This window comes from Emys orbicularis, chromosome 2 (genome assembly GCF_028017835.1).
Source record: "Emys orbicularis isolate rEmyOrb1 chromosome 2, rEmyOrb1.hap1, whole genome shotgun sequence".
NCBI lineage: Eukaryota > Metazoa > Chordata > Testudines > Emydidae > Emys > Emys orbicularis.
The window spans coordinates 268,697,229-268,724,886 of record NC_088684.1 but is presented as its reverse complement, the minus strand read 5'-3'; the positions used below and the strand labels follow the sequence as shown (position 1 = coordinate 268,724,886).

Sequence of the window (27,658 nt, the reverse complement as noted above, 5' to 3'; positions counted from 1 at the left end):
CAGGTTTCCTACAACCTGTTAAATCTTTGCTTCCAGAGTCACTGTATTTTTCTAATCTGCTTCATGTTACAAACTTGTTCCTAACTTTGAAAACTGCATGAAAAATTACTAGGTTTGAGGTTCAGGCACACCTGGATTTCTCTCTTTTTTTTTTTTTCTCATTTTCTTATTTTACTATAATTTTTTTATTTTATTTTTTACACAGTAGTGAACAGAAATCACAGTATGCAGACTACTGTGTTTCTATGTTAAGCATATATAGTATAGAACAAACTTCATTACCAATTAGTTGCTTTCCTTATAGAAAAAAACAACAACTATCAGTTAAGCTTTGTTTGTTTTTTCTGACACCCGCTCATCATTCTGTATAGCTTCTTGTTCTACATTGCTCACTTGATTTACAGATTCTTCATTCTTCATGTTACCTTCAATTTTCCTTTCTTCCTCCTCTACTTCTTGTAGTTTTCCACATTCTTTTTCTTCCTGAAGTTCTTCCATCTCTTTGTCTTCCTCTTCCTCTTCCTCTTTTTCACTGTCTTCCTCTTCTTCCCTCGTTAAACTTTCTCTCTCATCTGAGTCGATCTGCGATGGGGATGCTCTGGCACCAGCATGCTCATTATTTAGGACTTCTTGTCCTGTCTCTTCCTGTTCTGTGCTATCACGCTCTTCTGCTTCTCTTTTGCAATAGGAGTAGCGATGATTCATGTGCTGAGAATAAGACCCAGAGTGTGAAAAACGCTTTCCACATTTGTCACATTGATAGGGCTTTTCTCCAGAATGCAGTCGCATGTGTTCAATCAAATGGTGTTTGTGTTTGAATGCCTTTTTACAGATTCCACACTCATGAGGTCTTTTACCTAAAAATAATAAGCAAATATTTGTAACTTTAGTTTCCACACTTTAATTGTTATTACTGGTTTCCATTTCATCTATGGTTGGTGGAGACTATTTGTTGAAAAGCGGCGGTTTCACATTTGGATTTTGGTACAACTGTTGGAAGATTTATTTAAGAAGGTGTTCTTTTCTTAGGGTCATTAAGGTTGGGATTTTCAAAGGAGCCTAAGAACATAACATAAGATCGGCCATACTGGGTCGGACCAATGGTTCATCTAGCCCAGTATCCTGTCTTCCAACAGTGGCCAATGCCAGGTACTTCAGAAGGAATGAACAGAACATGTAATCATCAAGGGATTCATCCCGTCTTCCACTCCCAGCTTCTGGCTAACTGAGGCTAGGGACACTCAGAGCATGGTGTTGCATCCCTGACCATCCTGGCTAAAAGCCGTTGATGGATCTCCATGAACTTATCTAGCTCTTTTTTGAACCTTGTTATAGTTTTGGCCTTCATAACATCCCCTGGTAACAAGTTCCACAGGTTGACTGTGTGTTGTGTGAAGAAGTACTTCCTTTTGTTTGTTTTAAACTTGAAGCCTTTTAATTTCATTGGATGACCCCAAGTTCTTGTGTTATGTGAAGGAGTAAATAACACTTCCTTATTCACTTTCTCCACACCAGTCAAGATTTTATAGACCTCTATCATATCCCCTCTTTGTTGTTTCTTTTCCAAGCTGAAAAGTCCAAGTCTTTTTAATCTCTCCTCATATAGAAGCTATTCCATACCCCTAATGATTTCTGTTGTCCTTCTCTGCACCTTTTCCAATTCTAATATCTTTTTTGAGATGGGGAAATCAGATCTGCATGCAGTATTCAAGATGTGGGCATACCATGGATTTATATAGTGGCATTATGATATTTTCTGTCTTCTTATCTATCCCTTTCCTAATGTTTCCTAACATTGTTGATTTTTTTGAACTCTCTCTTACTTGCGTGGTAACAGTGAATTTAGACCCCATCATTTTATGTATAGTTGGGATTATGTTTTCCAATATGCATTACTTTGCATTTATCAACACTGAATTTCACCTGCAATTTTGTTGTCCAGTCACCCAGTTTTGTGAGATCCGTTTGTAACACTTGCAGTCTGCTTTGGAGTTAACTGGACTTAACCCATTTCCCATTGAATTTCAGCCTAAATTCTAGGCTGAAAGTAGGATTTAACAAATCAAAATAATAATAAATGTAAATAAACCCATCCAAAGTTCTGAGTGAATATGACATATATCACAAGGTCAGAGGCTTGTGTATAAAGACTTACTTTCTGCACTCAATAAATCAGTCTTCCTTTTGCGATGAGACTATCAGGAGACTGTATGCCCTGCCCATCGCAGGAAGAGAATGGAGACAGGTCTGTAGAGACCAGCTCTAGGCCAGTTGTATAGCTAACTCAATGAAACTATAAAGATCCACATTGATAACTAAAACCTTATTCCAAAAAAGATGATAAAATACATTAGAAAATTGCAACACTTATCGACCCTATTTTTCCATTCTAACAAAGGGCAGACTCAGCACCATCGTCCACAGCATGCTCAGGCCCCAATTTGGCAAAGCAATTAAGCATGTGCTTATCTTTAAGCACACATTTGAGTCTCACTGACTTAATCACATGCTTAAATCCATTTAACTCCTTTGTTGAACTGCGTGAATTGAATTTCTTGAATTTCTACATAGCTGAATAATTTGAGAACAAGAATGGCTGTCTTGAAAGCCATTTGCCAAAATTGCACAGAATGTTGGAAGTTGATAGACTGGCTCCTGGGTGATACTTTTAGTGAATGAACACCCCACAATCAGGTGGGATAAGAGGAATAGGATCCCAATTAATGATGGTGAATTTCATTAAACATTTTTTGGATAGAAAATTAGTTCAAATTCAAATCCATTTTTAACCTGGATTTTAATCCCACTCATAACTCACTTAAAATATTTTTGTTCACTTTGTGTTAAGAAGAGAGGAGAAGAAACATCTTCACCCCCAAAAACAGATTGGCACAAGTGTTTATTCTGTCCCTACAAATTCATTAGAAAAATCTCTCTCCTAACCCCTGCTCAGTCTCTCTGTATTTGTTTATCCCTCAGTCTTCAATCTGCTTCAGTTTTCAGATTTTTTTTCTTTGTCCCCTCTCTGCTATTTTTTAATGTCTCTTCTAAACATAACAAACTGGTGTGATAATTGGGCCTACAAATTTACCCTAATTGTGAGCTCAACTGTGAAAAGTGAGTGAAAGTTCATAAAATGTCATAATAACCTATAACAACATAATTTGATGGGAAAAGGTAAAAAATAAAACAAGAAAAGAAAAGAGAAAAGAAGAGACAAGAGAAAAGGGAAAAGAAAAAAGACTGAATTAGTCTAAACAAAACTGATCAAGATCATGCCTGGTAAACAAGAACAGTGTGAGATCAGAAATCAGAGAACCAAAATTGGTGGGTCTGAAATTAGGCCTATTGGTGGACAAAATAATGAGAGGATAGACTATTCTGCCCATCAGTCCCTTTTGAGGTCCTTAAAATAAAGGAGACTGAGAGAAAGCGAAGGGAGGTGAAGGAGCGAGCTTCACCATCATGGCTGCCACCCCCACTGTCTCCTGGGGCCCTGGGATCCAGTGTAAATCATTGTCTTGGTTGTCCTGATCCCAAGAGATGTCCTGACCAAACCAAACCATAAAAGGGCTCCACCTCCACTCACTGGCTCTGGTGAATCCCAAACACAACCTGGTATGAGAGACTTCGTCACCCCTTTCCCATGTGTCCTTTTCCTTCCCCACCTTATTTCTTCTCCTTCCCCTTTTGCATTCTGTCCAATAAGAATCTGGTTCAACGAGCCAAGAATGTACATTTTGCAACACTGCTGTAAGCCTCTGAGCAAAAAGGGGCAGCTAAAGGCAATGCCCCTGAAACAGTCCAATGCTGATACGAGATTGCCAGGACTCAGAGTGGCTGGGAAGAGCATGTGCTGTGCCTGTGTTTTTCCAGCAGTGAGGATGCAAGTGAAAGCCAATACCAGAGACAGAAGTTGTGTTTTCTATCTTCCCTGTTCTTTTCATTCCCCTCTCTCTCTCTCTCTCCCTCTCACTCTGTGTGTGTGTGTGTGTGTGTGTATATGTGTGTGTGTGTGTGTCTTGTTTTGTCTTCTAGGAAATGGAATTGGACTTCGACAACAAAAACAGTAACAACCGCTCCAGCCATTCCAACTAACTTCTCTCTTCCAAAAAGGGCAGTTATCATCATCTTTGATACCATTTAAGTTACTCCCCGCCCCCCTCTTTTAAAGACTGTCCCCAGCTAAAGGGAAAGGGAACAAGGGATGTGGTTAAAACGAAAGCCTTACTTATTTCTTTACATTTCAAATGCTTTAACTGTTTTTCTTCTTTTTCTGCATCTTTAATAAAAGATTACAATGATTTGTAATGGTGTTTGCCATGGGACTAAGCAGGCGGAGGTCTCTGTACCCCAACACTTCTTTAAAACTGTTTAATATTGTAGTTTCAGAATCATGTTAACACCTTTGACTCTTTGGGCCCATATATTCCATCTAAATTAATACAACAGAATCCAGTAATGTTAGTTTGGTTTCAGTATTCAAAACTCACAATTAAATAGGGTAGAAATTAGGCAAAAAAGTTTGTATAGGCCTAGCCTTGATATGAAAGATGCAGACAAATGGTAGCTTTCTGATCACAGTACACAGAAGAGCAATGACTAATACTGTCAAACAGGCACTTTTCCTGAGCTCTGTACTTAGTTAGAAAGTAAAATAGAAAGAACTAGATGTTCTAAAAATGGAGAAACTAACACGCTAAACTTCTAGGAAAGCAAAGCTGGGAAAAATACATATTTTGTTGAGAAACACACTCTGAGAAATTGAACTGAATGGGAAAGACTGAAAATAAAATTAACAGAATTAATAGACAATACACCATTAAGAACCAAACCTAATAGAGATTTAAAAAAAGAGTAATGCAGATAAACAGAGAAATAATACAGTGATCTAGTTAATAAAAAAAGAAAAAGGCATATGAAGACACACATATCAAAACATGTCTAATACACAAGAGAGCAAAGACTAAAGTAAAAGAATGTAATAAACGACCAAAACAGCCAGAACTGGAGTTGAAAGGAGGAACGCACAGAAATAAAAATGAAAAAACTTAAGACTGCAACGCTATTCTTTTTGTGAAAGATTCAAAGCTCATTGAAGACTCCCACTGATTTCCAAATGATTTTAGATTAGACTCTTAGATTGTAAAATGCCTGGGGGCAGGGACATTGTCTTTTAGTTGTATGTAAAGCGTCCCACATGTATAAGGTGCTTTGTGAGTAAATAGCAAATAATAATAATGAGGGCAGCAGTATGAGCTGGAAGGTGAGAAATGAGTCCCTGATTAGAGGAGCTGTCAGATCATCATGACCATGACTCAGCTGGAGAAGAGATACCTGATCATTTAACGTTTTTGCATTAGTCCCTAAAAAAACCCAAAACAAACAACATCCTGGAATTGCAATGAAAATCGAACAAACATAAAAAATGTAGGTTTACTGAAAAAGGTGTGCATTGAGCCATGATGATGAAAAAGTTATTTTCTCCTCCACCCTTCAACCATGGACATATTACATGTTCTTTTTGAAGCATGGAATCCAATCAGAATTAAAATAAGGAAACTATTTTAAAAACTATATTTACTACTACATACCTGTGTGTTCATACTTATGTCTCAATAGTGAACTGCTCTTCTGGAATATTTTGTCACATAAATCACAAGCATACATCCCATTTTCTGTCTTTCTCATCTTCTTTTTGGGTGGTGTTGAATCAGAATCATTTTGATCTTCCACAGTTGAGACTCCTTCTGAGCTAGTATCTTGCCTTTCATCCTAAGAAAATTACAAAAAAAATATTAAACCTAGTACAAATTTCATGGACACAGTAGGCGAGATTATAAATCATATCCTGGAATTTTAGTTGTAATTTCACTTAATTTCAATACATTGACCAACAATGTTGTTTAATTCTAACATTTACATAGCCAAGAAAAGACTCTCTCTTTGTGACACTAACATTCCTGATCTATTATAACTAGAAGGCCTGGAAAACCAGTACTTAACAGAGTTGCAATGTTTGAGTTTCAAGATTTGGCTTCAGGCCAACCTTCAGAAGAGCACTGACATACCAAGTAAGAGCTGGATAAGGGAGGGAAATGAGATTATAGAACGAAAAGGTACATAAAAGGGCATTGGGAATGTGGAAGACCAAGAATGTTTCTAACAGTTTTTTACATCAAGGTACACCATCTGCATCTAAATGTTTCACCATTTTTGTGGAAATTAAAATTATGCTAACATTAGAGTTCAATTCTGTAACACTGGCTACTTTCCTTCCCATAATTCTGTTACAAACGTAACCTAAAGTAACTAGCCAGGGAATGCTAATATTCCATGAACAAAAACTGTACCTATAATACCATAATACTGTAATTGTAATTGTGATTCATCTGCTAAATTCACTCTCAAGAAGCATAAAAGCATATTTTAATGGTATCAGCAAGTCACAAAAAACACAAAAACTGTATTAGATTTTTGGCATCAGTTTTCAAATCAAAATAAAATATGTATTAGCTACCTCAGTATGCATGAGTAATATATAACAAACACACACATACCTTGTGTCAGTCCAAACCCAGGCTGACCAGTTTCCAACTGTACAGGAAAGAGTTTACATTAACTTCCATCACCTACTTACAAGGAGTCAACCAAGAAAAGATCTTGTCCCTTGCATGTTTTGTTTTTTTTATTCTTCTCTGTTCCTACCTTAATAATTTGTGTACAACTATCAGTGGGATCGACTCGGATCACACAGACATATCTTGAGGTAGAAACAGAGTAGAGTACATAAATAACACATGCAAGGGACAAGCACTTGCCCCATTTTCAATGAAAGTTTCCTTTTAATTTTGTTTAAAGTTCCATTATGGTACAGGAAGAGTTCAGTTACCCACCGGATCAAGATAATACTGGAAGGGAGCTGACAGGAAGGGCAAAATAGGAGGATAAAGATGTTCCACGCAGCCTTTTTTTGGGGGGGGGGGAAGGGGGAGAGGATAGGGCGCCAGCAAAGTATATGAGCCTGGTTACATTGTTTTTTAACCAAGGGTACTGGAATTCATAAGTAGATAATATATCTATTATTTAGATTGAAAACTGGTCCTGAAAATCTGACACAACTATTAGTTTCTGTGTGTTGCCCTACTGTGTACCAGCTTGGCTTCAAAGGAATAAATGTTACAATAACTTCCATCACCCACTTATTAGGATGCAACCAAAATAAATATTATCAACAATTTAAACACTATTTTAACCAATTCTGGCTTTTTTTCTTTTCCCATTAAAGTATTTCTTAGTTTGGTAAAAATAATGACCTGAATTATGCCACACCTCTACATATAGTACATACAAGAATACACACAGGCTTAGGTACCTGATTTCCATTAGGTTGGGTCTGTTTTGGCGGTGTTTCTTGAACTGCAGGGCTAACTGTAGTTGAATATGTATAAGCCACCCGTGGAATCAGAATGGTTTGCTTATTGGCAGCTAGAGCTCTTAAGCATGGAACACTGTTCTGGTCAGCAATGGCAACAATTGTAGGTAACTGGGCAGTGACTGTAGGTATAGCAATATTTATGGGGTTGGCACTTGGTGGGATTACATTTACAATAGGATCAGAGTCTGTAATACTGCTGTCCTTTTGTGGTTCTTTTTTTGCACAAGTCAAGTTCAAAGGTTCTTCTTGGACAGAATAAACACTGTTCTGGTAAACACTAGTTATGGTAGATCTTTCCAATATGTCTCCATGTTGCTTTGGTAGTGAAAGGTCAAGAGGTTCTATTTGTGGCTCTTCTGGTACACCCTCTGTTGTGTACACATAACCCTGGGAATTTCTGGATGAAGAGAGGTTTAGTGGTGATGGGGATGGCGTATTACTTCGTGAACCATTCAGGGTCAATCCCACTGATAAAGTCTGAGACTTAATTATCTTGAGGGAGTTTTGTGAATCACTTGTGTTGTCGTGGGGTTCACTTGGATTTGTAGGTCCTGCTTGATTATCATTATCTGTAGGATTACTTAGTTTGCCCTGTTCAGGAGAAGATGGTCCAGAAGACTGTACAGAAATTTGCCCAGCTTGCATTTTTTCAAACCACTTTTTTACCACATCCAGTGGTAGGTTTACTGAATCAGCAATTTTTGAGAGCTCTTCTGCACTTGGTTGTGCATTTAATGCATAATATGCTTTTAGAAGAGATAAAAGATTTTTTAAAGGTGGCTGACCAGGAGATAAGTTGCTCTCCCCTGTTTCTGATAGAACAGGGGATTCAGACTTCTCAGCTTCTGTTTCACTGAGCTGAGGAAGCTGAGTGGGATTTTTTGGGTCATAGTGCTTTAATTCTTGAAGTGCATTAAGATCTCCTGGACAGTCATCACAAAGAAGGCAAGTGCTATCATTGGTCTCTCCTTCAAAGTTCTTATCTTTCTCAGACTTCACTGTAAGATCTTCTGGTAATTTTTCACTTTTGCAACTGTTTGTGGGAACAGAATTTTCTTTTTTCAGATTTTGTGGAACAACCTGAAGTTGACTAGGTTGCTCCAAACTGTAATTGATGATAATTTTGGTTGTCCCATCTTGATCAACCAAAGGAAGACTGATAGCTGAAATGAGGGAATGACCAGCTTGTTGTATGGATGCACTGTTGATTGTTTCTTGTTCTTTGGATGCAAGATTAGTATGACTGTTTTCCAATACTTGCCTTATTACATTACCATCTACTGCCACTTTAAGTACATTTTGAATGTCACTTAAGTTGATGCTTATGGGAGATACCAGACCTACTGTTGGTAGAACAACAGCTTGTACCACACCCTGAGGAGAACTGGTTGCCTGTAATTGGCTACCACCACTAAAAACCCCATTTTGCAAAGGGGTTGAACAGTTGATTCCTGAAGCAACAACTATGGGCTTGAATTCATAATCCACAGGTTCAGTTTTAATTTGGTTAATGGGAAGTTGTTCTTGTAAGGGCTTGTTTTCTATCTTTTGCCGTATCTGTGGTCTCGCTGGGATACCTGGTGATGAGGAAAGGGAAGGGGAGGAGCACTGAGACGTCTTGAGCCCTGACCGTGCTCGACCATTCACAGGCATCAAACCAATACATTTCTTGCTGCTTATGTGTGAGCTATATGAACCAGAATGGGAAAAACGCTTCTTGCAGTTTGGGCACTCATATGGCTTCTCTCCTAAACAAAGATAAATGAGAGTCGATTAGGTTACGGTGCATCTCCATCATACTAAAGTAATAGGAAAACAGTATCTCTCCTCTCAAACGGTCACAGACATGACTTTGACAACAAACACTTTATAAAGAGGTCAAGGCAAAGGCTGTCCACTTTCTAAAATTAAAAATTGTATACATACACATAACATGAATAAAACATCCCCAAATTCCTTCTGACTATCTTTGCTTTTACACATGCCAGAACTCTAACACTACAGCTGAAGTTTTGCTTAATTGTCTCAGCTTAAAGCCACTTTTGCAAAGCCTCTTGAGTTGCACTGGGAGCACCTTGGGCACAGCTGAGTACTTGGGCCAGAATTTACAGTATCTCCAAGAACAAAATATAAACTTTATATTTTAAACTTATAGTTACAAAAGTGTTTTCATGCCAAAGTCATACAGAGTACACTTGATAATATGCATTATGTATATCAAGACTTGGCATATTTACCACTGTGGATTCGTAGATGCTCCTTTAGGTGATGTTTGTATTTGAAAGCTTTTCCACATTCAGTGCACTTGAATTTTCGATTACCACTGGACTGAGTCACATGTCTCTGTAAGAGAAAATCTGAAATTCATTCAGAGTACAAAGGAGTTCAAATTTAATGAAAAAACAGCATAAGGAAAATTTCAAATTTCAGCCCAGAAGTAATTCAAAACTGAATACAGTCAATCATCATTTTGAGGGATTGAGGGTTATATGAGTTACTTATAAAAAAGAAACAGATCAGTGGTCAGGTTAGAAAACAGAGCCATATAAATAATTGGTGTAAATTTGGTACAGTTAAAAAAATACATTGCTCTCTATCCTAATTTTACTTAAGGGGAATATGGCCAGGTTACGTGCCTAAGAAATTTAGTAAGATATTCCCTTTTCTGTTTGTAAAAATCATCCAATGGATATGGAATACAAGAAAGAAACATTAAAGCATTTAGAGACAGTTTAAAATTTAATCGGTTGACTTGATTTTTCCATTTACATGCTTCCAGCTCTTACTGTTGGCCTTAGATTCTTTATGTAATGGCACCACAGGATTGCTGAAGAGAAGATGTTTCAGTAACAACAAAGGCACTGTCAGTCACAGTTTATTCTCAAAAGAAATGCAAAAAATTTACATTAAAATATGCAATATAATAAATGGATTCCTCAAACACCTAATATTTGTTAACAATTGTGATGAAGTCACTTAGCTATCTTTTTGTTATGTCTTGTGAGAACATTTATTACGAATTTGAAGTATTTTAACCATTTCAGCCTTATTTACATTACAATTCTTTTAAAGTAGCATAGGCCAAGAAAGATAAGTTTAAATAAATACACCTTTATTTTAGTATAAATAGTTTATATGTACAAATGTATATATTTAAACACTGACCAAGTATATTATTTTTGAAAGTATAGTCAGAGCTGTTTAATTCTCAATATAGAGGCGAGAGAGAAAGGAAAATTTACTGCTAGAGCAAACTGAGTTAGTTTATTATATAAAAAAATATTTGCAACAAACTTAATTTTAAATAAAGTTGTCTATGAAAAACGAGACCACTGATGCTCTACCACGGGGTGGGGGAACTTTTTGGCCCAAGGGCCACATCTGGGTCTGGAAATTGTATGGTGGGCCATGAATGCTCACAAAATTGGGGTTGGGCTGCAGGAGGTGGCGAGGTGTCTGGCTGGGGGTGCGGGCTCTGGAGTGGGGCCAGAAATGAGGAGTTCAGGGTGCGGGAGGGGGCTCTGGGCTGGGGCAGGGGGTTGGGGTGTGGGGAGCGTGCGGGCTCTGGGGGATGAGGGATTTGGGGTATAGGAGGGTGCTCCAGGCTGGGACCAAGGGGTTAGGAGGGCAGGAGGGGGATCGGGGCTGGGGCAGAGGGTTGGGGCACGGGGGATGAGAGCTCTGGCTGGGGGTCTGGGGTGGGGCCAGAAAAAAGGAGTTCACGGTGTGGGATGAGTCTCTGGGATGGGACAGGGGGTTGGGGTGCGGGAGAGGGATCACAGCTGGGGCAGGGGGTTGGGGCACGGGAGGCAGTCAGGGGTGCAGGCTCTGGGTGGCACTTACTTTAAGCAGCTCCTGGAAGCAGCGGCATGTCCCTCCTCCGGCTCCTATGCGGAGGTGCAGCCAGGTGGCTCTGCACGCTGCCCCGTCCGCAGGTGCTGCCCCTGCAGCTCCCATTAGCCGCAGTTCTCGGCCAATGGTAGCTGCGGGGGCGGTGCTTGGGGCGGGGACAGCATGCGGAGCCCCCTGGCTGTCCCTAAACGTAGGACCCGGAGGGGGGACATGCTGCTGCTTCCAGGAGCCTCGGCACACATGTGTGGAGCGGCCTGGCTGGAGCATGGGCGCAGGGCAAGCCCCAGATCCTGCTCCCCAGCGGGAGCTCGAGGGCCAGATGTGGCCGCGGGCCGTAGTTTGCCCACCCCTGCTCTACCACCATTCAGATGCAGCTGTATGTTTTGCTAGCAACTGTACAAGATATTCTATTTGAGGTTCCACAATACTATTTTACACTTTATTGTTTCTCTGCCCTCGATTCTTTGCAAATACTGGCAGACGACACTTTAGCTTTTAAGAAGGATGTGGAAATGCTGGAAAGAGTTCAAAGGAGAGCCACAAAAATGATCTAGAGGCTGGAAAACAAGCCTCACAATGTGAAGCTTAAGGTGCTCAACTTCCTCAGCTTATTGAAGAGAAATATGAGAGGTGATTTTATTACTGTGTATAGTTACTTACAAATAGTAAAGGATAGTGCTGGGCTTTTCAATTTTGTTGATAAAGGGACATCAAAATCCAATGGCTGAAAATGAAAGTTGGACAAATTCAACTTTGAGATAAGACGCAATTTCCTAGCAGCGAGGTAAACATTGGAACTGTTTACCTGGGGAGGTATTGGACTCACCACTGCTTGGAATCTTTAAATTAAGATTAGGTATTTTCTCCAGCCTGTGTGTGTGTAATAGGGGCCTTGGGGTCAGGCTGGATGGCTGTGGGAGTCCCATGCAGCCTTGGAATCTGTGAATCTATGAATCCTCATCTTCAAACCTTTCCTTCATGGGCCTTTGAGAGAGTGTGATTGCCTGCATTGCATTCGGCAGGCTCATAGCATTTGTAGTTCTGTATCATGATAATGGCTATAACATATTTTAATCTCATGCTTCAGGGCTTCAGCTGGTCGCCTGTGGCCTCAGTCCCATTAAGAATAGCAGCTGTTTTGAAAAAGGGAAGTTCTTTGTAGAATCCTCTGTAGAAGAAGAAATTGTTACTTACTGTAACTGTGGTTCTTTGAGATGTGATGCAGACATGTATTCCAAGTAAAGGTGTATGCCCGCCCCATGTGTCAGAGCCAGAGCCTCTTGCTTAGCAGTACCTGTAGACGGGTGGTGCTCCTGCCTCGTGCCTGTAGCCCCTCCCCTGGCTGTATGAAGGGCCAGAGGCTGGGTCATGGAATACACATGTGAAACATCTCGAAGAACAATAGTAAGTAACCGTTTCTTCTTCTTCGAGTAGATGCAGATGTGTATTCCAAGTAGATGACTAGCGAGCAGTACCCCCATTTGGAGGCAGGGCTTGAAGTCTACCTAAGGATTGCAGGACCATTCTTTTGGCATTAGCGTCCGCTCTGGAAGAAGCAGTGATTGTGTAATGGTCAAATGGTGCTCTCATCAAATGTGCCCATATCTGCCGAGGAGGTGTAGCCAACACTATCTCATAAGCAGTCTTTATGCAATTTGTTATCAATTTAGAGATAGTCTTGGCAGAGACCACTTGTCCCTTCATGTAGTCCGCATACAATAAGAACAGGCATGGCAAAGCATGAAACTGTTCAGTTCTGCTTAGAGAGAAGGCTAGATGGTGTCTAACGGCTAATGAATGGAAGCGTTGCTCCTCCAGGGAGGAATGTGGCTTGGGGAAAAATACAGGCAAATACACCACCTGGTTCAAATGAAACTGAGAGACCACCTTGGATACAAACTTCTGGTGTCACCTGGTCCCTGAAAACTGCATGTGAAAAGGCCCAGCCATCAGGGCCTGCAACTCTCACAACCTCCTGGCAGAGGTAATGCAGTTTTCTGAGACAGGAGGGGCAGCGGACAGGAAGCAAGGGGCTCAAATGGAGGTCCCATTGGAGCCGCTAAAACTGCATTCAGGTCCCACAAGGGGACTGGCTCTCACACTGGAGGATTCAGAAGGGGTCGTCCTTTCAGAAATCTTATCACAATGGTATTGGAGAAAACAGATTTCCCTTGGGTAGGTGAATGAAATGCCAATATTGCTTCCACATGCACTCTCAGAGAATTGAGTGCGAGGCCCGAGTCCTGATGTTGTAACAGGTACTCCACGATGTCCTGGATGGAAGCCTCCACTGGATGGGTCCTACGGGCCAAGGACCACATGGAAAATCTCTTCCACGTTGCCAAGTAGGCCATTCTAGTGGAAGGGTTCCTACTGTTAAGTAGGACCTCTGAAACAGCCTCTGAGCAATGCTCTTCCTCCTCATTCAGCCATGCAGTGAGGTCAAGGGGTCGCCAGATGCAGGGTGTGGCCGTTGTCCTGGTAGGGAGGTCAGGGAGGAGAGGAAGAGGCATGGGAGGCTGAACTGACAGAGCAAGGAGATCTGAGAACTAGTGCTGCCTCAGCCATGCTAGGGCAATCAGGATGAGCCTGGCTTGAGTTTGGCGATGACCTGGGGAAGAACCGGGATAGGAGGGAATGCATACAGTAGAGTTGACTTCCAGCTGCAGGGGAAAGAGTCAGAGAGGGAGCCTGGGCTGAGTTCCTCTTTTCCCTTGTTGCAAAGAGGTCGAATGTAGGGATGCCCCATGTTGCAAACACCATCTGAAGGACCTCTGACTTTAGGGACCATTTGTGGCTTGGGGAGAAAATCCTGCTGAAATGATCCGCAAGACAATTTGGACCCCTGGTCAGTAGACAGCTATCAGGGTGATGTCCTCTTTGATATAGACTGCCACAGACTGACTGCCTCCAGGCAGAGTGCTCTGGAGCGAGTTCCCCCTTGTGTCTTCACATAGGACATTACAGTGGTATGGCCCATGAGTGTGTGAACCACTGAATGCCTATTCGGTCCCGGAAGGCATGTGTAGGATGTATATTTTTGGTGCTGGCACATGGGAAAAGATGCCTGCTTGTCTGGTAAGGAAAGAAAACAGCCAAGTAAAAAGCTGAGCCAGCAATGTGATCAGGTGAAAAGCCGAGCCAGCAATCCAATCAGGTAAATAACTGAGTTAGCAAACCAGTCTTAGTGGTAGGCAGAAAAAGTGTTGAATACGTGGAGATTGAGAATGGGCCTGATCCCATCCTTGGATTTTGGTATCAGGAAATACCGGAAGTAGAACCCAGCACTGTGGTGTTCTCACAGAACCTCCTCCACCCCTCCCAGAGAGCTGACCTGTTCAAAGAGCAGTATCTCGTGAGAAGGATGGGGGGGGGGGGAAATAGGGGTTTGGAGAGGAATTGGATGGTGTAGCCCAGCTGAAAGTGTCTAGGATCCAGCTGTTGGACATTATCGATACCCAGGCACTGTAAAAGTGAGCCAGCCTGTCCCCAAAGGAACAGGGGGATGATGAGAAAGGAAGAACAACTGGAACAATGTTCTGGCCTAATGAGTCAAAATGGGTGTTTAGCAGGTGCTGAAGGAAGATGCACAGAGTGGCCAGGCCCCGAGCTTGAGTGCTTCCTCTTGACTGTTTCCCATTTTCCTGGGGTAGTCTCGCTGTCTTTGGGGGAAGGGCTGCACAAAGGGGCGTTGCAGCCCGTATCACTGCTGCTCCTGTGCACCATAATGGCGTCTCTGTGCGTGTCTTGTATACACCCCCAGGGACCTTAAGGTGGCCCTCAAATCCTTGAAGGAATACAGGGTTTCATCAGTCTTATCCGAAAACAAGGGTTGGCCATTGAACAGCAAGTCCTCAGTTGCTTGCTGGACAGCCAATATAATCCCAGAGATCTGAAACCAGGACGCTCTCCTCATAGTAACTGTGGAGGCCATAGCCCTGGACGAAGTATCCGCCACCTCAAGTGCAGACTGCAATAATGTTTTTGCCACTAAACTGCCCTCAGTGACAAACACAAAATTCATCCCAGGAGGCCTTGGGCAAACTGTTCCTCAAACTTGGCCAAAACCAACTAATTGAGGAAGTCATATTTGGCCAGCAGGGCTTGCTGGTTCGCAATCCTCATTTGACGTGACTATGAGGTGTATATCTTCCTGCCTAAAAGATCTAGGCGCTTCAAGTCTCTGTCTTTGGGGGAGGACTTGAATCTGCCCTGCCAGGCGCTGTCATTCACTGCTGTGACTACCAGGAGTTTGGGGCCAAATGGGACTAAAATCCCTTGTATCCCTGTACTGGAACAAAATAGCGCTTCTCCAAGCACTTGGCCGCTAGTAGTACTCCAAAGAGCACTCGCAGGCTTGAGAAGCACCTCCTTAATCAGAAGGGCCACTCTCCCATGGATAGAGGGTTGGAGAATGTTGGAGAGTTTATGGATATTCTCCTGAAGAAACTCTGCCTGAATACCCAGGGGAGCCCCAGCTGCTGCTGCTGCTGCCACCACTGAGGGAATGCCGTGTGCCAGGCTCCCGCTCCCCCCTCCATTCTCCTATCCCTTTCTTTTCCCCATCCCCTTCCCCCTGCCACAGCTCTTCTTTCTTCTCTCACTCCCACAACCCCCTTCCCTATCCTATCCCCACTGCTTCTTCCACACTTCCTTCACACCCCTTGCCCTGCCCCACTGCAGGCACTCACCACTGTACAGAAAACTGTCCAGCACACATAGAAGGGGAAGTTGACTGGAACTAGGACCCAGGAGGCAGCATCCAGCTGCTGAGGCAGGAACCCAAATGGCCACCTTCTCCTACCGTGGCAGCTCTGTGCCTGCAGAAATGGGGGGAGCAGTGGTACATGCCAGGGCCGGCCCACAACATTTTGAAACCTGAGGCGGGAGCGCAAATGATGCCCCCATGCTCCCTCGCTTGGGTCAAAACTTTGAAAGGTCTCAATTCTGCCTTCTTCCTGTTCTTCTCCTCTCATGGTACTGCTCTGCTACCTACCCCAATAAAGGAGAGCTAACAAATTAAAATGCCTTGTTCAAAAACTATAAGTAACACTTAACTTTCAAACACCTGAACAGCAAATGTAACTTTTTTTGTCTGCCTAGTCAACACTGGCATTTTTACCTGTTTGAATAATCAAAGTGGTGCTTTCCGTGCCTTCTTGGGTGCAAAGATTTCAACTGCTTCCTGTAGGTCCACGGTCCTGAAATGTATCTTGAAAGGGCTTTCAGTTCATCACCTAAATCACTCGCATCGATATCGCGCATGTCATCACGTGTCAACACTGTCTCTAGTGCCCTGCATTGCTGGTGTAGGTCTTCTTCAGGTATAGTGAGGAGTTTGGGAATATCATACAACATCCCAAAAATACTGCTGTGTTCCTTAAGCTGCATGAAATGTTCTTCAGCTGACTGTATTGCACAGTCTAGCACCTGGTTAAAGAATTCAACTTTGAATTGTTGTTTGGGGTCTCTTATGGGATTATCCCGTGCCTCGTAATCAAAATGTCTTCTTCTTCGGTGACTCTTGTATTCTTGAATGGGTGGGAAAATAGCTTCAGTGTGAAATTCCTCTGCCAACTTCTGTGCACTCTTCAGAACGTTTTGAAATCCCTCATCTGACCGGTAAGACTGTAGGTATGACTTTGCTTTGTCCAGTTGTTCCATTGCTCCAGATATATTAAGATCAAACATCTTGGAGTTTCTTGCTTACATCATTTATTTCAAACAGTATGTCATGCCACAACACTAAGCCACACAGAAATTTGAAGTTATGTATGTTTCTGGTGATTCCATTTCCTTCTGCCACTGTTCTCCCACAAACAGTTTCTGTCATAGCATTATCCTCCATAATGGCAACTATGGCATCATCTATCTTCCCAATTTGGTGTTTGATAGGCTTTATCGCCTCCACTCGGCTTTCCCATCGTGTGGCACTCAGTGGTTTCAGTGTTAAAGAGGATGTTCCCAGATGTTGCTTCAACATTTGCCATCGATGAGTTGATGCAGAGAAAAATACATAGATGCTTTGAATTACATTAAAAAATTCAGCAGCCTCACTAGAAGCTGATGCTGCATCACTGACCACCAAGTTCAATGAATGAGAACTGCATGGGACAAAAAAAGCTCGAGGGTTTAACTCTTGGATCCATGTCTGCACTCCTCTGTTCTTTCCTCTCATGTTGGCACCATTATCGTAGCCCTGACCTCTCATGTTAGCTATCGCAATTCCCATATCTTCCAGCTTTTTAAGAAGCACATTTGTCATACCAGTTCCTGTAGTATCATCAATGTCAACAAATTCTAGAAAATGCTCTCTGACAGTCACCATTGCAGGGACATTTTCACCAGGTTCTGTTGTTGTTACAAAACGCACCATTAAAGTCATTTGTTCCGTATGGCTGATGTCAGGTATGCAGTAAAGAGACTCTGATGCAATCTTCTCTTGATGCTGATCATCTATGGTGGCCTCTAACCTTAGTCTCATCTCAAGCTCTTTCCACCTATGGAATGCTCTCTGATGATTTGCTGCCTTCTCATGGCATGCCAGATTTCTAGCCAGATTTTTCCAGTTCTTTGTTCCTGCAGAATCCAATTTGGCTGGAACATTAGACTGGAAAAGTTTGCAACAAAAAGAGTATGCAGCATTCTGGGTTTTTGAGTACATAAGCCATGGCCTCTCCACTTTGTCACCATTGGGGATTTCACGCCAGTAATGTGTTGGATGGAAACTTCTATTTTCATTGTCTTTGGGGAACATGAAGTTTTTCACTTGCTGTGGCCCATGCAGTACAAGGAAGACCCTCAGGCTACTGCTCAAGTGGGTCCACAGCCTGCATCATCTAGACTTAAGGAACTAACCTCAGCAGCAGCTGTTTCTTGCGCCTCCACCACACTCTTCTCTGATCTACACTTTTCTTCAGGAATGTGCATGGTTACATCCATTTGAGATGGAGATATGGATGCTGCAGTAGCTGCCAGGTCACCTGCACTCTGACTAACTGGAAGATCAGGCATCTCCTCACCACTCACATCCTCACTGGGGCCGGAAGGCTCACCGTGAACATTTGTGTCTATGTATCTCAGGAGAGCTCCTTCCTGCTTAGATAGAAAAGCTTCCTTTGCTTTCTTTCTTTTTCTGAATGCTGCCCCAGAGGGGCGTTTTCTTCTTTCACTCATGACTGCTGTTCTGTGCCAGCTATAGTGGCTCTCAACACACAATTGAAGGGGACAAATAAGCAAGCTGGTAGCAGGGCTTGAGTGAGGCAAGATATCAGCGTCTTAAGAGCCTAACTGGCTCCTACTGCTTCAGTTGATTGCCTGTTCTCCTCAAATGGGTTCAGGGAAGCAGCAGGAAAGAAGAAGCTCCCTGAGAAGCTGGTGTTAATCAGTCCAGGCTCCTAGGGGTGCTAGAGAGGTACATAAGAGGCTCCTCCTCCTCTCTCTCCCGGCACTCCTGCCGCTTTCTGTTATTCCCTCTCAACTTTTCTCCTGCCTGCCTGTTATGTCTCTTGTGCCCTCCTTCCTCCAGCACAGCACTCCACCATCTAGAGCAGAGAGAATACATATGCACCAGCAGCAGACACAATTTTCTACACTCTGGGTCCTAGTGGCGCCCCCCGACAGTCTGGCACCTGAGGCAGGCGCCTCGGTTCACCTCATGGTAAGGCCAGCCCTGCACATGCCCCCCCCCCCAAATACCTTGCCGTCCCACCCACTCCCACAGTGATTTACTTCTGCTCCAGGCAATGGAAACTAGGTGCCAGCACTGCTGGGGAGGGTCCGTGACCACTCTTGCAGTTTCCCTTTCCTTCCCTGTCATTTTCTGCAGGGAAGCAAAGAAATCTGCGGAGCGACATGATTTCTGAGCCCACCCAGTGGCACAGAATTCCCCCAGGAGTATTTAATGTAATTGTGATGCTCTTATTAGCCATATAGATATCTAATTAATTTTTAACCCCGCTAAGCTTTTGGACAACATGATATTTTGCAGCACTGAAGTTAATCTATGTATTGTGTAAAAAAGTATTTCCTTCAATCATTTTTAAGTTTGATGCCTTTAATTTGAATGGGCTGTTCTTTTGTTCTTAACTTATGAGGAAGAGTAAACAGTAGCTCTCAATTTACCTTTCTCTACACTATTCTCTATTTTGTATCCTACCATGTTCCCTGTTTTCTCCTTTCTAAACAGTCTCAGGCCTGGTCTACACTGGGGGGCGGGGAAATCTAAGTTATACAACTTCAGCTATGTGAATAACGTAGCTGAAGTCGACGTACTTAGATCGATTTACCATGGTGTCATCACCACGGTGAGTCAACTGCTGCTGCTCCCCCGTCGACTCTGCCTGCGCCTCTTGCCAAGCTGGAATACAGGAGTCGACGGGAGAGCACTCGGGGATCAATCGTTGCCCGCCGATCCGGCCGGTAGTGAAGACATACCCTTAGTCTTTTCAATCTCTCCTCATGTGGAAGCTTTTCCATGCATTTTTGTCATCCAGTTCTCAACCCCTTTTTATTTTTGAGGTGAAGTAATCATAACTGAACACAGTATTCAAGGTAAGGATATGCAGTCAATTTATATAATGGCAGTATAATATCCTCAGTATTATTTCCTGTCCCATATACAGTAGAACCTCAGAGTTACAAAAACCTCGGGAATGGAGGTTGTTCCTACTCTGAAATGTTTGTAACACTGAACAAAACGTTATGGTTCTTTCAAAAGTTTACAACTGAACACTGACTTAATGCAGCTTAGAAACTTTACTATGCAGAAGAAAAAATTCTGCTTTTAACCATCTTAATTTAAATGAAACAAGCACAGAAACAGTTTCCTTACTTGTCAAATCTTTATTTTTAAACTTTTCCTTTATTTTTCTAGTAGTTTACATTTAACACAGTACAGTACTGTATTTGCTTTTTTTTTTTTTTTTGGTCTCTGCTGCTGCTGCCTGATTGTGTACTTCCGGTTCCAAATGAGGTGTGTGGCTAACCGTTCAGTTTGTAACTCTGGTGTTCATGACTCTGAGGTTCTACTGTACATCCTAACATTTTGTTTGTTTTTTTGACCATTGCTGTGCATGGAGAAGATATGGTAATTGATCTCTCCACAGTGATACCCAGGCTTTTCTTGACAGAGCACCTAAATCATAGGATATTGTATGTGTTCCATGATTGGAAAACATAACCATTACAAACTACTTTCATTTCTGAGTGAAACAAGTTTTATTTATTCACAAAACTGTAACAGTAGCCCCAGGAGTCAAGAAACACAAAATGATCCAACCGTACAACAGCATGACTGTAATTCTACATGGATCACCAATGGAAAATGCTCAGGCAAATCCAAAAATAAAACTTACTGGGACAGAGATGAAATTGTTGCATATGATGGAATTCTTTACAAAGAGATTCTTTACCGGTCATAATATCACACAAATAAGTCAGAAATGCTAAGAATAATCCATGCTGTCTCTGAGTATTGAAAACCGTAAGAACAGAGACTGAGACATCCTCCTCTGGTCAGCTATTAATTCAGACATAGAAGAAAAGTACCCAAAATGTGAAGTCTGCAATAAATGTGGGGGAAAAGAATGTAAAAAGCCCTCTGAAATCACATAAGATTCCTGACTGAACGTGGTCCAAAGCTAGCACAGATCTGTTTGAAGTGAATGGAACAGTTTGCCTCTTCTTGATAGACTACTACGGAGTTTTTATTTTAAATGAATTTGCACAACATGTCAAATAGCAGTGTAATAGTGTAATAAATTGCACTGGATTCCAGATGAGTTAACAAGTGCAGGTCCATACTTCATGAATGGCTCATTTGAACAATTCTCTTTGATACTTTCAAGCACACCACATCAAGCTTTACCAATGCACTATCCAATGGGTTAACAGAAAAGTCAGAATAAAAAACAAAGAACTCGATTAAAAATGTTGGTGAATTCAAAGGATTGAAATATAGCTTTGTTGGAATATCACAAGTCTTCACAATGATTTCTTAGGACCATGAGTTCAAAGACGCCTAGAGAAACGGTCAAAAACCTTAGTACCAACAACTAACAAACTTCTTGAGTCAAAGACAAATTACTTCGAAGTAATTACAAAAGAGCTACCTAGAAAGTAGAATACAAGAAATAGTATGATAAAATTGACAAACAGTTATTCCTGCTGCAAGTGAAAGAGAATATTAGATTTCTTGGTACAATGGGGAAGTTCTAGAAGACTGGAAAAAAGTGAAAATTGCGCCCTATTTGAAAAGGGTAAACCAAATGACTAGGGTAATCACAGGCCCGTTAGCTTGACACTGATCCCAGACTAAAACTGTATAAAGATTTAAAGGATAGTAGCATAATTAACACCAATCAACATGGCTTTATGAAAAATATGTCTGGTCAACAAATTTTATATAGTTTTTTGATATTACAAGTTTAATTGATAAAGGTAACTACTGACATAATATACTTAGATTTCTGCATGGCATTTGACTTAGTACTGCATAACATTGTGATAAAGATTAACACTATACAAAAATCAATGTCAGCCATATTAAATGGATTAAAAACTTGTTAACAAATAGATTTCAAGAAGCAATTTTTTAATGGGGAAACTCTAGGGGAGTTCCACAAGGGTCTGCTATTGACCCAATGCTATTCTATATCTTTATCAATGATCTGGAAGAAAACAAAATCATTGCTGGTAAAATTTGTAGAATTTGATTGAGTGATAAATAATGATGGGGACAAGTCAGTTACACAGACTGAGGTGGATAGCTTGGTAAGGTGAACTCATTTTAATAACACATGTTTTAATTCAGCCAAATGAAAGGTCATACAAAGAACAAAGGCCACAGTTACAAGATAGGAATGTAATGACACTGAAAAGGACTTAGGGGTAATGGTAGATAACCAACTGAACATGCACTCCCAGTGCGAAGCTGTGGCTAAGTGGATGAACATGGTTCTCGGAGGCACAAGCAGGGGAATATCAAATAGTTGTACAGATGTAATATTATCTTTGTATATGGCATTAATGAGACCATTACTGGAATACTGTGTCCAGTTCTGGTGTCCACACTTCAAAAATTGGAAAGCATTCAGAAAAGAGCTATAGTGATGATTTGAGAACTGAAAAATGATAGTAAGAGCCATGTAGCCGTATAGTGATAGATTTACACTACACATATTGAGCTTCTTATCGAAGAGAAGATTAAGAGGTGACTTGATCATAGTCCACAAGTACCTACATGGATTTCTGAAGAGATTTCTGATAGCAGACAGTTCTTAAATCCAGCAAAAAAGGGTAAATTGAGATCCAATGGTTAGAAGCTGAAACTAGACAAATTCAGAAATAAGGTGCAATGTTTTAACAATAATGGTGATTAACCATTGGAACAACTTACCTAGAGACATGATGAATTTTCTGTGACTTAGTCTTTAAATTAAGAGTGGATAGATTTAAAAAAAATATACTCTAGATCAAACAGAAGTTGTGGGCTTGATGCAGAAATGAATGGATGAGATTTTATGGCTTGTGTTATGCAGAAGGTCAGGGTAAAGGATCCTAAAGGATCCCTTCTGGCTTTAAAAAAAATATCTATGAATTAATGAAGTTCAAATGGAAAGTTACTTACAACCTGCCATAGTAACAGCTATGATCATACATCATAATCAATCCCGAGAGTCAGTCATACAAGAGGAATAGAGGAGCTGAGTAACCTGTTAGTCCCATTTATCTCAGCACGCATGTGAGATCTCAGCACCTTTCAGGATCAGAAAAACCCATTTAGAATAATTTTTGCCCTTTTTGTTGATTTTTCTAGTATTGCATCATTTTATTTATGTACAAACAATTATTTTCATTACTCAAATGTCCATAAAGAACCTACTTACAACCTATATTTCATAAAGACAGTGATTCTTCCTGCAGTAAGAAAGCAAGAAAAATGCATTTGAAGATCCAAAATTATAAAATGATCTTTGTGAAAGAAAAAATGTCACTGGTTGAGTACAAAATTTGATATAATATCTGGTATAGTCACAAGGCTCAGGCATCAATAGCCAATTGGTACAAAATTCAAGAAAACACTATCTATAAGGCAATAAAACACTTCAAGAAATTCAATTATTGAACATAAAGTGGCTAAAGACACCTCATTTTGGGCCTAATCCCACAGTGATTACCTACAGAAAAGTATGAATTTAATAGCAAGTTTGCCCAAGCAAAGACCATAGGATCAGGACCTTAGCATGTAGGCAGTCTGGTATGGAAGTTACTCTTAGCTCTGCATTATTGCTAGCATAAATAAGTCTTTATAAATATTGTTACATGTATGATAATCAATATATAAATTAATAAAACTTCCACTTACTTGATCTCTTCCTGATTTATGTGATGTCATGTGGCGTTCAAGCTGTGTTCTATATGCAAATGTGTAACTGCATAATGAGCAACTAAAGTTATCCTCATTTTTTTCATGGCGATATTTAATGTGTTCCTTCAGAGAGGTAAAGCGTTTGTAACCTCTATCACAATATGGGCAGGTCAGCAGTTGGGAAAATGCATCTGGTGTTCCTGCAAAGGACAGACAATAAACCTTTATTTAGATAAAATGAAAGATCAAATATATTAATATGAATAAACATGTTGGGGATATATTTTCACATACATAAGTTCATGTAACTTTCATAATTTACATGGAGGAATATACCTCAGAATAAGAATTCTTATTTCAGTTTTTCCTAGCATGTATTCACTCATTGCCTGTGGTACAAATGTCACTAATATGCAATGCAGGAAAGAGGGAAAAAGGCAGAAAACAAACAGGTTTGATTCTGATCTCACTTATACCCAGGTTCACATTGATGTCACTCTACTGACTTTGATGGAGTTACTTGTGCTTTTCACCAGCATAAAGTAAAATCAGAATTAGTCTCTCTATGGCTAGGCAGGACTGTGTGTGAGAAGACATGTTTATGGTTTTATATGTAAGTACATATATTCAAGAACTCTTACATTGCTATCTAAACATAAGTATGTTATACAGAAAGTAACTTATGTATAACATTGTAAACATCCTGGCTGTTAATCTTCTCACATGTTTAACAATAAAAATGAAAATATTGTCTCAAAGGTCTCTTATTTTATTTTATTTTCAGATTAATAAAAACCTGGTTTTAGGAATGCAGGATTTACCATATTGGATCAGACTATTGATCTATAAAGTGCGGTACCCTGCCTCTGGCAGTTCCAATCCTTCATGCTTCAGAGGAAATGGAAGGCAATTCCTGCCATCATACAATTATCCAACTGTGCAGAGCTATTGCAAGGGAGAGGGCAGAATTTCTATTTGAACCCCACTGATTATGATCTTATACCCTGAAGCACAAGATGTAAATTTGCATGGACTGTTATTTTAACTTGCATAACTACAAATATTAATACTCATAAAATTAGCCAATACCTTTGAAAGTACTTCTAAATTATATATCTTGATGACCTGTGGCAACTAATACCACAGGTTGAGTATATGCTCCATAAAGAAGCATTTCCTTTTGTTTGCTTGGAATTTACTGCCTTTCAGTTTTATCGAGTGTTCCATTGTTCTTGCACAGAGGGACAAAGAAAAGAAGAGACTTAGATCAATTTTCACAATATTCTTTGTAGTGTTGTGTCTCTCAACTAAGTACCTTCTTAGTTTTTGCATTTTCAGTATAAGTAATGCTCATATTTGCAGGCATAGGTATAGTTTGACTTCTATATTGGGGGGGGGCAGGGCCGGCTCTAACTTTTTTGCTGCCCCAAGCAAAAAAAAAAAAAAAAGGAGCACTGCCCCGCCGAAACAAGAACAACCCCCCCAACACCGCCCCGCCAAACAAAAACAACCCCCGAGCGCCGCTCCGCCGAAACAAAAACAACCCCCCGAACTCCGCCCCGCCCAAACAAACAAAAACCCGAGCGCCGCCCCGCCACCAGAAGATTGGCCGCCCCAAGCACGTGCTTGGTCGGCTGGTGCCTGGAGCCGGCCCTGGGGTGGGGGGCAGCTCCAGTCAAGCCAACAGGGCAGTGTATGGGAGGGAGGGGACAAATTCCGTGCTTGCCCACAGGGGCTCTATTTCAGATTGGGGGGGGAGGGGCGCAACTTTAACTGTGATTCAGGAGTCGGATTTGTCTTGCGTACCCCCAAGTTTCACCTTACTTAAAAACTACTTGCTTACAAAATCAGACATAAAAATACAAAAGTGTCACAGCAAACTATTACTGAAAAATTGCTTACTTTCTCATTTTCACCATATAATTATAAAATAAATCAATTGGAATATAAATATTGTACTTACATTTCAGTGTATAGTATATAGAGCAGTAAAAACAAGTCATTGTCTGTATGAAATTTTAGTCTGGACTGATTTCCTAGTTCTTTTTATGTAGCATGTTGTAAAAATAGACAAATATCTAGATGACTTGATGTACCCCTGGAAGACCTCGCCAAACCCCAGGGGTACACATACCCCTGGTTGTGAACCACTGACTTAGGCAACTGAAAACTCTAGTGTTATTTCTAAGCTATTATCTGCAAGATCTGACAGGAGCATTGTATCTAATTCCTATATCAAGAAAGAAAATTAAATAAATATTAAACCCACTCAGCTCTATGTTCTGACATCTTGTGCCAAGTCTCTTATGAGACACTGGTTAGGTTTAAAATTGTAATGTATATTCTTACTCAGATACTCTTACTAAAGTCAGAAGGGACCATCGTGATCATCTAGTCTGACTTCCTGCACACTGCAGGCCACAGAACCTCACGCACTAATAGACCCCTAAGCTTTGGCTGAGTTTCTGAAGTCCTGATATCATGGTTTAAAGACTTCAAGTTACAGAGAATTCACCATTTACACTAGTTTAAACCTACAAGTTACCCATGCTGCAAAAGAAGGTTTAAAAAAAAAAAAATGCACAGACTCTGCCAATATGACCCAGGGGAAAATTCCTTCCTGACCCCAATATGAGAATGTGGGCAAGACCCACCAGGCAGATACCTGGGAAAGAATTCTCTGTAGTAACTCAGAGCCCTTTCCATCTAGTGTCCGGTCTCCAGCCATTAGGGATTTTTGCTACAGGCAGTCGCCAATGGGCCACATGCCATCGTAGGCAGTCTCACCATACCATTCCCTCCATAAACTTATCAAGCTCAGTCTTGAAGCTAGTTAGTTTTTTTACCCCCACTGCTCCCTTTGGGAGGCTGCTCCAGAACTTCACCCCTCTGATGGTTAGAAACTTTCACCTAATTTCAAGCCTAAACTTGTTGATGGCCAGTTTATATGTATTTGTTCTGGGTCCACATTGATGCTCAACTTAAATAACTCCTCTCCCTCGATGGCATTTATCCCTCTGATGTATTTATACAGAGCAATCATATCTCCCCTCAGCCTTATATTGGTTAGACTAAACAAGCCAAGCTCTTTAAATCACAAGATAGGTTTTCCATTCCTCAGATCATCCTAGTAGCCCTTCTCTACACCTGTTCCATGTTGAATTAATCTCTTTCTTAAACATGGGAGACCAGAATTGCACAAAATACACCAGAGGTCTTATCAGTGCCTTGTATAATGATACTAACACTTCCCTGTCTCTACTGGAAACACCTCACCTGATACATCCTAGGACCGCATTAGCCTTTTTCACAGCTGCATCACACTGACGGCTCATAGTCATCCTGTGATCAACCAATACACCCAGTTCTGTGTCCTCCACTGTCACTTCCACCTGACAAATCCCCAGCTTATAGCAAAATTCTTGCTGTTAGTCCCTCAATTCATCACCTTGCACTTTGCACTATTAAATATCATTCCGTTTCTATTACTCAAGTTTACAAGGTCATCTAGATCTTCTTGTATGATATTCCGGTCCTCCTTGGTATTGGCAATACCTCCCAACTTTATGCCATCTGCAAATTTTATTAGCACACTCTCACTTTTTGGGCCAACGTCAGTAATAAAAATGTTAAATAAAGTTGGTCCCAAGACTGCTCCCTGAGGAACTCCACTAGTAACCTCCCTCTAGCCTGACAATTCACCTTTCAGTATGACCTATTGTAGTCTTCCCTTTAACCAGTTCCTTATCCACCTTTCAGTTCTCATATTAATCCCCATCTTCTCCAATTTAACTAGTAATTTCTCATGTGGAAGTATATCAAATACCTTACTGACATCCAGGTTAGATCTACTGCATTTCCTTTGTATTTCAGTTCTCATATTAATCCCCATCTTCTCCAATTTCTCTTGTGGAAGTGTATTAAATGACATCCAGGTAGATTAGATCTACTGCATTTCCTTTGTCTAAAAAGTCAGTTATCTTCTCAAAGAAAGGTAT

At 41.0% G+C, this 27,658-nt stretch overlaps 1 protein-coding gene across 4 annotated transcripts in view; it reads right to left on the bottom strand.

Moving 5' to 3' along the window:
• Positions 1 to 324: 324 nt before the first annotated feature.
• Positions 325 to 27,658, bottom strand: part of ZEB1 (zinc finger E-box binding homeobox 1) — a 201,398-nt gene continuing 174,064 nt past the window's right edge. For all 4 annotated transcript variants that reach the window (XM_065400081.1, XM_065400082.1, XM_065400084.1 and 1 more), the window contains 5 exons: positions 23,658 to 23,860; positions 9,676 to 9,781; positions 7,376 to 9,186; positions 5,595 to 5,775; positions 325 to 857 (listed from right to left, as the gene is read on the bottom strand). In XM_065400081.1, coding sequence (XP_065256153.1) covers positions 325 to 857; positions 5,595 to 5,775; positions 7,376 to 9,186; positions 9,676 to 9,781; positions 23,658 to 23,860 — 2,834 coding nt within the window. The remainder of the gene's footprint in view (positions 858 to 5,594; positions 5,776 to 7,375; positions 9,187 to 9,675; positions 9,782 to 23,657; positions 23,861 to 27,658) is intronic.